We start from the raw sequence: 13,557 nt of genomic DNA on the forward strand, positions 1-13,557 counted from the left end.
GAGTCCATTTGTATCATACATGGTTGTATGATCATCATAGTTGGTTCCTAAAAATCACTGCGCCAAGCTGCTTGCTACGGTATTCTTAGGGGCAATTACCATACAGCCAAATTGCAGATTTGGAATTTAGACTAATGTTGATGATAAGCAAATTTCCTTAAGGATAGTAGTAATTCAGATTTTTAAAATATTCAATAACTTCACTGTCCATTACTGGCACCAACATTCCATCCTAGAATTGTGCTTAGGTAGCCCTGTCTCCAAATATCAGAGAGATTTAAACTATGACACCCTGAACACTGATTCAGGCACCAGGCTAACATACTAATGGAGTAACTATACCATGGTCTCCAGTACAGCAAGTGCTTATTCTAACACTGCTGAAGTTGGCATGTAAAATCCATTCAAAAACCTTTCATGCTTGTCCAGTAGAATCTGTACTGAAGATGCCTAAGGTATCTCCAATAGGAGTTCTAACAAGAAAATGTGTTTTTTTTTAATAAAATTGAGATACAAGAAGATTTGGGTAGAACAGTGGTGCAGCTGCATGACAGCTCCAACAACCCAGGTTCAATGCCGTATCTGGTGCGCAGAGTTTACATCATATATCTATAAAGACAGGATTAGGCCGCTTGGCGCAATGAGCCAGCTCCATTATTCCATCATGGCTGATTTATTATCTCACAACCCATTCTCCTCCCTTCTCCCCACAACCCTGAGGCCCTTACTAATCAATAATCTATCAACCTCCGCTTTAAAATCCACAATTCAGCCGTCTGTGGCAATGAACTCCACAGATTCAGCATTCCCTGGTGATAGAAGTTCCTGCTCATTTGTTCTAAAGGTACTTTCTCTCTACAAACACATTCCTCAGTTTTCCCAAAGGTTAATTGGCTTCTGTACATTTGCCACTAGCCCCAGATGGCAAGGAGAATAGGGAGAGGCAAGAAAAGTGCAAGTCTGTTGCAGGGAAATGGGGGCTACTGTATTCCTCACAGAGCCAGAACAGACACAATGACTGAATAGTCATTTGCCATAAGAAATGGCTATCTGATCCTTAATGCAAATATCTAATCAGCCAATCATGTGGCAGCAACTCAATGCATAAAAGTATGCAGACATGGCCAAGGGGTTCAGTTGTTCAGACCAAACATCAGAATGGGGAAAATATGTGAACTAAGTGACTTTGATCAAAGAATGATTGCTGGTGCCAGATGGGGTGGTTTAAGTGTCTTAGAAACTGTTGATCTCCTAGGATTTTCCATGCACAATTGTCGTCTCAGGAGCTTACAGGGAATGGTGCAAAAAAAACCAAACATCTAGTGAGCAGTAGTTCTAAGGGAGAAACGCCTTGTTAACGGAGAGAGGTCAGAGGAGAATGGCCAGACTGGCTCAAGCTGACAGGAAGGTGACACCAGCTCAAATAACTATTACAGAGGTGTGCAGAAGATCATCTCTGTAAGTACAACACTTTGTACCTTGAAGTGGATGGGCTACAGCAGCAGAAGACCATAAACATCCACTTCGGCTACTTTATTAGGTACACTCCTGTATCTAATAAAGTGGCCACTGATTACAAGGGTATGGACAGTCTCAATTTTAAAAAATTACCCACCCTCCTGAAATAAACAATTTGCAGCAGGTTGACATAAGTAGAAATTGCAAGCACATACTCAACCATTGTTTACACTTACTTCAGCAGCAACGGTTTCCTTCTCTTCGAGCAGAATGGGCTGGGCTGACCAGTCCACTGCAAAAGTGCTCTCACTAAAACCATCCCCAATAGCCAAGCTTGGAGAATGGTCCATAGACATGCTGTTAGTTGCACTCCCTTCAGGCTGTACGGAAGGATGCAGCAGGAGAAAGACAGAACAAAGAAGCTCAGTAAAATAGGCAAGTGAAATGAACAGACCCACAGAATCAAAGAGCACTGGACTTACAGTACTTCTAAAGACTCTTTAATTAAGAAACTGCTGCTGCAAAAAGAAAACTTACTAGTCTGATTCAGTCCCTATTCAAGATCTCGACTGAAAGTTTTGAACAAATCTGTGGAATGCTCTGCTACAGACTGTGGTGGAGGCCAAGTCTGTGTGTTTATTTAAGGCAAAAGTTGATAGCTTCCTGATCTACCAGGGCATCAAAGGATATGGCAAGAAGGATATGGCATGTATGGGGTTGAGTGGGATCTGGGATCAGTCATGATGGAATGGCAGAATAGACTCGATAGGCTGAATGGCCTAATTCTGCTCCCATCTCTTATGTTCTTAAATTATATCTAGCTCTTGGCAAGCAACCTGGAATTCAGTATTATGAATACAAAGAGTTGAGTTGGGTTTGAGGCACTAGTTTTAAAATTTCTGAATTTCTTGCAGAGCATTTCTGCAAATAGCAATTAATTGAACCACAGATTAACAATTCAGTGCTTTCTTCATCAGTCTCAGATTTTTAATAAGTCACACATCAGCCAGAATTCCATTAAACAGCATAAATGTATTGAGTGGCTCCAGCGAAAAGTACCAAAAATTTGCAAATCAAGGAGCATTTGTGTAGAGAGAAAATGTCAGCAATTCAACTCAATTATCCATCAGATTAGCTGATGAAATGAGTAAAAGCTTAAGGTAGAGTGAATGAAGAAACCGTTGTGATAACAGATTCTACAGATGTTGGAAATCTAGAGCAACTCTCTCAAAATGCTGGAGAATTCAGGTCAGGCAACACCTATGGAAATGAATAATCAGTTGACATTTTAGGTCAAACATTTAGGACAGAAAGGAAGTGGGAAGAAGCCAAAATCAGGTGGTAGGAAGTGAGAAGGAGTACAAGCTGGAAGGTGATAAGTGAAGCTAGGTGAGGGGAAAGTAGGTAGGTGGGTGGGGAAGGGGGGGGGAATGAAGTGAGAAGTTGGAGGTGATGGGTAGAAAAGGGCAAAAGGAGTAATCTGATAGGAGAGGAGAGTGGACCATAGATAAAAAGGGAAGGAGGGCCACCGGGGGAGGAAATAGGCAGGTGAGCAAGAGGTGAAAGGAGAGCCAGAGCAGCAAATGGAAGAGGGGAGGGGAAGAGCGAGCAAGAAAAATTACTGGAAGTTTTTGAGGGGCAGGAAGAGTGGAAATGGCCCCTTCTGACTGCTGGAAGGGAAGGCTACTAGCTTTTGCTTCCAAATCATACCTTGTTCTGCACTCACAGGTGTTAATTACTTCTTCCACACCTAAACACCTTAAAATGTTCACAATGACCTTCTAGTTAAGTGACCCGAATTGAGACTTTAGATCCATGGATGCTGCTTAACCATCTGAGCACGTCCAACAATGTTCTTTTAGCTTGGATCTCCACAACAACAGTTTGTTGCTCCAATAAAACTCTAAATGTTCTTGTCTCTGTAGCCAGTAGACTTTGTAATTTTTGTTTTATACATCAGGCTAACAAAAGGATCTTCCAAATGTTGGATAATTTTTTCCTCCCACTTCAAATAAGGAAGCAATGTACAATGACATATCCCCATTACTCCATCTTGAGTCCATAATTAATTGCCCTTAAACAGCAAGTACACTTTCTTAGCCAGAATCATTACACCCATTTTTGAAGCAGCTCTTCAATTCTAGTGCAACACCCAATGATTTACTAATTGCAAAAACATCTGTATGATTGGACTGACTCATGCGTTTAATTCATCGACTGTGCTAGCTATCTGAAACAAACCTAAATGCAAAAAACCTTTGTTCCTATTACAAAAAGACAACAATGAATTACAGCTATAACTAAACATAGAATGGGTTCTTCCCTTTTGACAAGGGAAGGACATGCTGACAAAGGAAGTCCAGGACAGTTTAAAAGTAAAAGATTATATAATACAGCAAATAAAAATACTGGGAATTCAGAGGGTTAGGAAAACCAACAGAAGGCAACTAAAAAAGCTACAATGAGAGGAAATATGAAATATGAACACAAGCTAACCAATACCAGCAGATACCAAAAGATTTTTCCGATATATAAAGAATAAAAGAGGTGAGAGTGGATATCGGACCGCTGGAAAACTACACAGAAGAGGTAGTAATGGGGGAGAAAGAAATGGTAGATAAACTTAATTAGTATTTTGCATTAGTCTTCACTGTGGAAGACACTACAAGTATGCCAGAAATTCGAGAGTGTGTCGGGGGCAGAAGTGTGTAGTTGCTATTATCAAGGAGAAGATGCTTGGGAAGCTGAAGGGCCTGAAGATACAGGTTTCCCCCGCAATCCGAAGGTAGAGTATTCCTATGAAGCTGTTTGTAATCTGAAATGTCGTAAAGCGAAGAAGCAATTACCATAAATATGGGAAAAAAATTTTCAGCGTTCCCAGACCCAAAAAAAACCTACCAACTCAAAGCAATTAACACATAAAACCTAAAATAACACTAACATATAGTAAAAGCAGGAATGATATAATAAATTTACACCCTATATAAATAGAAATATTGTAGGTATGGTGTAGTTTCACTTACCAAACTCGGGAAGGCAGCGAACCAATATCGATTTAGACAGAGGAAAAAAAATGATATGTACACGCATGTGCAAACAACTGCCTGCACAAGACTTCCTGGTCATTGTAGACTTTCTCGGGGTAAACACATGTATAAAATGGGCGTCTTTTCTCTTAAAAGCGAAAATCCGCTTTGGTTAATGAAAAGAGGTAAGTATTTCGTAACAGCGAGTTGTCATAAATCAAACGTTCGAAAAGCAGGGTCCACCGGTAGATAAATCACCTGGACCAGATGGACTACAAACCAGGTTTTTGAAAACGGTAGCTGAAGAGATTGTGGAGGCACAAAGTAATGATCTTTCAAGAATCACTAAATTCTGGAATGGTTCCAGAGGACTGGAAAATTGCAAATATCACTTCACTCTTCAAGAAGGGAGGAAGGCAGCAGAAAGATAATTATAGGACAGTTAGCCTGACTCCAGTGGTTCAGAAGATGTAGGAGTCCATTATTTAGAATGAGGTATCAGGATACTTGGAGGCATATGATAAAATAGGCTGGTGTTGTTTACTTGGATTTTCAGAAGGCCTTTGACAAGGTTAAAGCGAGGCTACTTAACAAGCTAACAGCCCATGGTATTACAGGAAAGATACCAGCATGGATAAAAGATTGGCTGACTAGCAAGAGTTGGAATAAAGGGGCCTTTCTGGTTGGCTGCCGATGACTACTAGTTTTCCACAGATTTTAGTATTGGGAATGTTTCTTTTCACATTACATCTCAATTTGGATGATGGAATTGGTTTTGAGGCTGAAGTTTATAGACAATACAAGAATGATGTAGGGGCAAGTTGTGTTAAGGAAGCAGGAAGTCTGCACAAGAACAGACTGATTGGAGAATAAACAAAGATATGGCAGATAGAATATATTGTAGGTAAGTATACTGTCATGAACTTTGGGAGAAGGAATAAAGGCACAGATGTTTATAAACCTGGAGAAACTTCAAAAATCAGAGGTGCAAAGGGATTTGGAAGTCCTTATGCAGGATTCCCTGTAGATTAACTTAACAGGTTGAGTTGGTGGTGAGGAAGGCAAATGCAATGTTAGCATTCATTTTGAGAGGACTAGAATACAAGAGCGAGGATGTAACACGGAGGCTAGGCCAGATAGGACTTGGAGTATCTTGAGTAGTTTTGGGCCCCTCGTCTAAAAGATGTGCTGGCATTGGAGAGGGTACAGAGGAAGTTCAGGAGAATGAGTCTGGCAATGAGAAAGGTTAACATGGTACACATTGATGGCTCTGGGCCTCTGCTGGTTGAAGTTAAGAATGAAGCGGGTGAGGGAAGAAATCTCATTATCAAATATTAAAAGGCCTAGACAGACTGAATGTGGAGAAAATGTTTCCTATAGTGAGTGAGTCTAGGACTGGAGGGCATGGCGTCAGAATAGAGGGACGTCCATTTAAAATAACGATGAGGAGGAATTTCTTAAGCCAGAGGGTAGTAATCTGTGGAATTCATTGCCACAGACAGCTGTTGAAGCCAAATCATTAAGTATATTTAAAGCAGTGGTTGATAGATTTTTGATAAGTCAGGTTGTGAAAGGTTACGGGGAGAAGGCAATAGAGTGGCGTTGAGAAGGAGGGATAATAAAATCAGTCATGATAGAAAGGCCAATCACAAACAAGAGAAAATCTGCACATGCTGGAAATCCAAGCAACACACACAAAATGCTGGAGGAACTCAGCAAGCCAGGCAGCATCTATGGAAAAGAGTACAGCTGATGCTTAGGGACAAGATACTTCATTGGTCCTGAAGGGCCTCAGCCCTTTTTTCCATAGATGCTGGCTGGCCTGCTGAGTTCCTGCAGTATTTTGTGGACTCATGGAATGAAAGAGCAGACTCAATGTGCCAAGTGGCCCAATTCTGCTTCTAAGTCTTATGGTCTTTTCAAACATAAGCTGTAAACTGGGGACAGACTTGCATGCACATCTAAGCAGTGTGGGCCTTACCCATTCACTTGTCAGAGGAAGGTATAAATAGTTAAACCTACAGAACTGGTCAGTCTACAAAAGCTATTATTTTAAATTTGCTCTGATGAATTTACCAAATCATGTCCCATGATGGAACAATAAACATCAAGTTACAGTTGCATCAACTTGTAAATGCAATGGCTGCTGCATTCTGAGAAACCAATATATTCCGTGTTTAAGAAATCCCACTTTACACATCTACACAAGGTAACAGCTTAAATAATGCTACTAATACAGGACAAACGAGACATTCTACAGATACTGAAAATCCAAAGAAACACACAAAATGCTGGAGGAAATCAGCATGTCAAGCAGGTTTCAGGCAGTACTGAAGGGTCTCAGTCCAAACCATCAGCTCTTCATAGCTGCTGCCTGACCTGCTGAGTTTCTCTACTGTGTGCAACTAATAGGAGACAGTTTTGAAGCATGTTGAAGAATTGAATGAATGCCGTCAACATTTAAATGACAGCTTCAAAAAGACAGCAATACTTCCAGGTTACACCCAATAAACGGATATCTAATGAGATTTGCTTGACTGGATGCTGTGCAACAGGAGCAGTGAAGTCACAGCTTTCTAGTACCAGGTTGTCCATAGCTCCAAGGAACAATTTCAAATATTATTCCCAGAACTAACACTGGTGTCACTGAAGGATTCACCATGTGCATTTTAAAACAAAATATGAAAAATGAATTCAGAGACTTGATTCTCTGACTTAAATCCCACAGCAAATCCCAAGGAGGTCCTCATCTCAAGCCCCAAATTGTAGAGCCATGAGTCTTCAGGCAGCTAGTTAATCTTGTTGACACTGAAGCAAAAAAGCTGCCCATAATTCAACAGATACTCAAGAGACAACATCTATGATATGAAATGAGTATCAAAGTTTCAAGTACATAAACACTGACATACAAACAAGGATGACACTAATAATTGTCGTGAGACTTGGCTTAAATGCAAAGCAGTGGTGTCCAAACTCAAGATTCTGGCTGGGAAAAGGAGAGAGAAATTTTACACAAAGGAGCACAACAGACAAGGGCAACATTTAAACTTTCAAAGCTGAAGCAATAGGTGCTGCTGAAAAGCAGTGGATATATAACTGTATGCAAAAAAAAGGTGTCAGCATGAAGCAAACTGTAAAAGCCTTGAGCATGCTGTTGTGTTTTAAGAGTTAATTCATAGTGCTTACCTCCCACAAATCCCACGGTAAAGTCTAGCATGTTGAATAAAAAATGAAGTTAGTTACACTTTACACAAATAATTTTTTCACCTTACTGGAATATTTCAAATGACAAAGTACACGAAACTAGTGCTGTATAAGGTGGCAAAACGGTTTCCAGCAATTTTCCAGCAATTTTTCCACTGCTAACAAATCAAACACTCACTTATCTTTGCTCCCTTACAAATGTATTTATTGATCCAACTGCTAAAAGTTGCACAAGGTTATGAGAGAAACCTGGAGCAGCAAAATGTTTGACTACACTTCAGACTATATTCCCGAACAATTTTCTGCGGCATACAACTACCAAAATGCCAGTCCATCAAGAGCATAAAACACAGGAGCAGGATTATGCTATTCAACCTATCAAATCTGCTCCACTATTCCATCATGGCTGACTTAATATCCCTCTCAAAGGGATTTTCCTGTCTTCTCCCCATAACCTTTGACACCTTTACTAATCAAGGACCTATCAACCGGTACTTTAAATATACCCAATGACTTGGCCTCCACAGCCATCTGTGGCAATGAATTCCATAAATTCACCACCCTCTGGCTCAAGAATTCCTCCTCATCTGTTCTAAAGGGACTAGGCGTATTCTGAGGCTGTGCTCTCTGGTTCTAAACTCTCTGACTACTGGAAACATCCTGTCTATCTAGGCCAGGGGTCGGCAACCCGTGGCTCCGGAGCCGCATGCGCCTCTTTCATCTCTGTGCTGCGGCTCCCCGTGGCTTTGGAAAATAAATGATGAGTATTTAATTAAAATGTATTTTATGTTAGTTTGTTAGTTTTTGAAATGTAATTCGAAATTTGAAGATTATGGTGATCTTGTACAATCTAAAAGCATTGAGGCGACCCCATTTCCTGGCACATCCAAACCGGCTCGCAATTAGCCACCGTTCCGGCTAAGGGAGATAGCCTATGGGGGTTTGTGAGTATATGTCTCTTGGAGCATCCGTGCCCACGGGGACGGGTTGAGGGAGGCTTTAAATCAAGGCTGTTTAGTTCGAATAAAGTTACCTTTGACTGCAGTGTCTTTATTTTAGCGCTGCGTGTAGCGCTACATCGCTACAACGTGTTTTTTATCGCTATTAATATACATCACCACTGCCAATGCCTGACACCCGCCAGTGCGCGCTTTCTTTTAATTTTTCGATCCAGGGTAGGCTAACTATGGAGTAATCTTCAACCCAACGTCTTTTTTTTTGGAGTTCAAAATGTTTTTGTTGCATGCAGAAATGTAATTTCATTTTCTCTGCAGGAGTTCATCAATTTCATAAATGCAACACATTATAGTTTGTTTATACATAGCATAAAGGCAAAAAAAAACCATTGTATGCAGTGCTATTTCATTTTAAATGTCAAACGGGTTTTGTGGCTCCCAGTGTTTTCTTTTCTGTGGGAAATGGGTCCATATTGGCTCTTTCAGTGGTAAACGTTGCCGACCCCTGATCTAGGCCTTTCAATATTCAATAGGTTTCAATGAGCTCCCCTCCCCCCCCCGTACTCTTCTAAACTTCAGCAAATACAGGCCCAGAAGCATCAAACACTCCTCATACATTAACCATTTCATTTCCAGAGTCATTCTCAAACTGCCCTTAATATGCCAAATGTGGTCTGATCAATGCCTTATAATTCTCATCATTGCATCCTTGCTTTTATATTCTAGTTCTATCAAAATAAATGCTAACATTGCATTTCCCTTCCTTAGGGAAAGGAAGTTCTGGGAAATCAGAATCTTGATCAAGGGAGGAGATCAGATTTAACAAAAAACACAGCAGGTTTTCATTCCCAACTGCTGAACAGCTCAGGTGAAACAATCTACTACAGAATGTCTGTGGGTTGAGCAGAGTCAATGGGAGGAAAGGAAAAGTCAATGTTTTGGGTCAGAATCATGCATCAGAAATGAGTAGCAAGGCAAAATGGCCAGCAGGGAGAAGAGGAGTGGTAAGAAACAGTTAGTGGAAGGCTGAGAAAGGGCACATGACAAGAAGCAGGTAGTGTCAGGTAGAGAGGTGAGTGGGGTGGAGTCGCATGACAACAGGCGGGTAGTGTCAGGTAGAGAGGTGAGTGGGGTGGAGTTGCATGACTGCCAAGTGAATGATAGATGGGACAAAGAAAAACAGATGGAGCAGGGTGGAAGAGGGGAGTGTGATGAAAAAGAGCATCTGCTGGAAGGAAACAAGCAGGAATACAAAGCATTGCCATGGCTCGATAGAGAATGGGAACCATTAAAAAGGGAGAGATGACTAACAGTTAGAAAAAGGTATTTTTGGTGGCAAAGAGGATGAAAACAGGAGCCGGCAAGGGAACAGAAATGGCAGGACCAGAGGGTTCAAAGGAAGAGGGATACAGAAAGGGATGAAGTTGGGAAAAAGGGAGGGTCAGCTAAAAGTGCAAAACCTAATATTCCTAGCACTGGACTGTAGACTACCCGAGTGAATAACTAATGTGATGCTCCTCCAGTTTGCATTGAGCTTCATCCCAGCAGTAGAGAAGACCAAGGATGGACAGATCAATGTAGGAATGGGGACTCAGGATTGACTTGTGGACCAAACACGAGTTCTGCAAAAACAGTCGCTGCATCTGTGTTTGACCTCTTCAATGTAGAACTTGCATCTAGACCATCAAATGTGGTAAGCAAGGCTGGAGGAGATACCAAATTGATCCAGATTCCAGAATCTACAGTCTCTTGAATCAGGTGAAACTACAAAAGCAGATGCACAAGGAAATCTGATTCTCAAACGGGGTTTAAAAAAAAAGCTCAAGGGCATGGACCAGGATCCATGCACAGGCCTCAAGCCCCCACATCTGTGCTGACATTAAGAACCAAGATTAAGAACTGTCCTCCAACCCTTGATTCAGTCAGCAAGGTTCTGAATGGAATGATAAATCGGGATCAAGTATCACAATGAGTTCCAACCCTACTGGCCTCTTTCCATTGAGATTCCTTTATCACATGTTTGAAAGCAAATCAAACTTATTTTATTGTTTAAAGTAGTGGTCACCAACCTTTTTAAGCCCAAGATCCCCTACCTCGGCTTTAGTGAAAGGCGAGATCGACTCCAGATTGATTAGTTACATGCATGCGCACTGGGGCAGAAAAGACCGGAAGTAAAACCCCACAACCCGGAAGTAGAAATAATGCTTAAACACCAGGGGTAACAACCTTTTATTGCATGGCGGACCGGTTTAATATTGACAGTATTCTTGCGGACCGGCCGACGACGGTGGTGGGGGGTGGGGGTGTTAAACACGATGGGAATACAGTGATACTCAAAGCAGGTCCCTTATGTCCAGTTTATTCTGCAACTTAGTTTTCACGGCTCTCGGCGCTTAGCTGCTGCCCCATGCTGCTCACGTTTTTTCCGCTGAAAAAACTCAGCGGGTTCGTCCTTAAGCACAGGGTGCTTGGACTCAAGGTACCAAAGCAGTTTTGAGGGCTTCATTGCCTCATTAGACAGCCTCCCAGCCCGAACTCCAGCCTCTGCCCGCCTGCCTCCAGACGCCCTGACCAGGTGCGGCTGGTCATGGGTGGGGTGAGAGGACAAGGTCAGGGCCAGAGAGAGCGACCAACTGAGTGAGGAATGCGACAGGCAGCGTGCCCGTCCCCCCTTGTAGGATCTATCGGTCGACAAAAGTTTGTCTCAGCAGGTCACAGCGAGGTAGCTGCTCTGATACTTACGAAACCTGGAGCCCGAATTATGTTGTCTGCGAATACTTTAGCAACAATGTGGTGAACAGGTTCAGAGGTGGCGCCCATTTGTCCGCACTCCAGGCCAGTAGCATCGGCAGTTCTCACCGGCCGCGCTCCGGGCCAGTAGCATCGGCGGTTCTCGAACACTGGCGCAAGGGTGTCGCTGCGGGTAGACGACTGATGACCTCACATGGGTTCAAGTTCAACAGTGGCCGTGACAGGGAATGTGGAAATGAGCCCGGTGGTTGGGGACCACTGAAGTACACTGTGTAGTGCGGGGGAGCTATGCGCATGCGCACTGGGCAGAAAGAATGGAACGAAAACCTTGCAACCCAGAAACAATCTCTCAACAGTATTTGTGTAGTTATTTTTCTTTTTCTTCGGGATCTACTGGAAAGTCTCAAAGATCGACCAGTCGATCGCAGTCGACGGGTTGGCGACCACTAGTTTAAAGTCATACAATGCATCTGCATATACTGTACTATCAGGTTAATGATTAACCTGGTCAGCAGTATGGAGATAACTGCATGCAAGACTACAGCTCCAGACAATTGTTCAGGAGAAAGGCCATCCTTAATCATAAACAGATCATTGATTAAACTTCTGTGGAAGCGCCGGTTAAGGCTGGTGGCTAACACTTCAAGTCAAAAAGAGGACAAGGGATCTTACGATAAAGGCAAATACTAAACTATCTCAATGAGAATGAATTTGATTATCTTTTCTGTTTAATAAATATCATCTCTCTAGAACCCTTGTGAAAATTTCCAGCCAGCCGCAAAATTTGTCAGCAATAGGTGCACACAGGAAAATGATTATCACAGCTGGCCATTACAATGTCTCAGTCTACAATGCTGATCTACAGATTAACCGCAGAGCAACAAATTTCATGACATACAGTGATAAATAAACCCAATTCCAAATCTTCGTCTACCTTGCATCAGACTGTACAAGGAAATCAAAACGACAAATTGATCAATATCTCACCATTTCTTCCCAAGAATACAACAGCCTGGTGCAGTCAATCAGGAATTCTTACACAAGACCAACAGAAATGCCTTGAACCACTTAGTCATTAACCCCGAACGGGAAGGCTGATCTAAACAAACCTGTGAGACTGGAGATGCTGCTCTCGCTACTGTATTACTTTCTGGCTTCAAAGGGTCAAAGTCCAAAAGGCTTCCTTCATCCTGCAGAGGCCCAGGAGCCTCAAACTAGGTGGGAGGTGGAGGTGGGGATGTAACAAGGGAGGAAAGAACAAGAGACAGTTTACTCATTTGCCACACCAGTTGCAATACACTGAAGCACGATAACACAGCTGAGAATAAGGGAAAGCTAAGGGAAAGCACAGAGAACAGAAGCAAGTGAGATAACAAGATCTATACCAGAGGAAAATGAGAAAACTTTCAAGAATTCAGACTGTTTAAATTAATAGCTTTGCCTTGACTTCCATGCTCTTTAAGTTCAAAATTAAACTTCGTAAACATATACAATATAAACATTATTCAGTTTCAATTTGCTTTAAATCTACAAAAAGGAAGAGAAAGGATCCTACAAGTAAACAGGAGAATAAACTAGCACCTTCGGCTACCAAGGTACTGACATGATACCTTGTACCATTCTCTGCAACTGAAGCAATTCAGGAATAGCTTCATATTCTCTGCCATCAGATTTCTGAATGGACATTCAACCCATGAACACTAACTCACTACTTTTTTTTACTCTTTTTGCACCATGTAATGCAATATATAGGTACCGTAATTTACAGTTATGCATTGCAATGTACTGCTGCTCCACAATAGATTTCACAACATATGCCAGTGATCTGAAACCCAATTCTGAGCCACTTGATTCTCTGAGGTTTCCAGAACAAGCAGCAGGAGAGGTGACTGAAGCTGTAGCATCATGGATAGGGCATGAATGCGCAGTGATTTTAAAAAAAAACTTCAGTGGTTTTTGATTATAACCGTATGCAGCTATAACCCTACTGTCAATTTTATCATCTCAATACTGAATTTAAAGAACTCAATTTTCCAGAGGCATCAGCCATGTTACAGAATTGCGGTGTGCTTTCCTAGAAAGTGATCCATAAATGTGATTTTCTATAACGTGAAGCCTCATCATCTGTGCATGCATCACAAAATCAGTTTAAAAATTGTATT

The 13,557-nt window shown here is 41.8% G+C and overlaps 1 protein-coding gene across 10 annotated transcripts in view; it reads right to left on the reverse strand.

Moving 5' to 3' along the window:
* LOC132394278 (myc box-dependent-interacting protein 1) overlaps positions 1-13,557 on the reverse strand; it is a 155,140-nt gene that overhangs the window by 39,900 nt on the left and 101,683 nt on the right. For 3 of the 10 annotated variants that reach the window (XM_059970203.1, XM_059970205.1, XM_059970202.1), the window contains 3 exons: positions 12,505-12,609; positions 7,671-7,694; positions 1,695-1,838 (listed from right to left, as the gene is read on the reverse strand). The exons of 2 other annotated variants lie outside the window; for them this stretch is intronic. In XM_059970203.1, coding sequence (XP_059826186.1) covers positions 1,695-1,838; positions 7,671-7,694; positions 12,505-12,609 — 273 coding nt within the window. The remainder of the gene's footprint in view (positions 1-1,694; positions 1,839-7,670; positions 7,695-12,504; positions 12,610-13,557) is intronic. 5 more of the 10 variants (XM_059970208.1, XM_059970204.1, XM_059970210.1 and 2 more) reach the window with 3 other exon arrangements.

The sequence above is a fragment of the Hypanus sabinus genome, chromosome 5 (assembly GCF_030144855.1).
Source record: "Hypanus sabinus isolate sHypSab1 chromosome 5, sHypSab1.hap1, whole genome shotgun sequence".
Taxonomy (NCBI): Eukaryota; Metazoa; Chordata; class Chondrichthyes; order Myliobatiformes; family Dasyatidae; genus Hypanus; species Hypanus sabinus.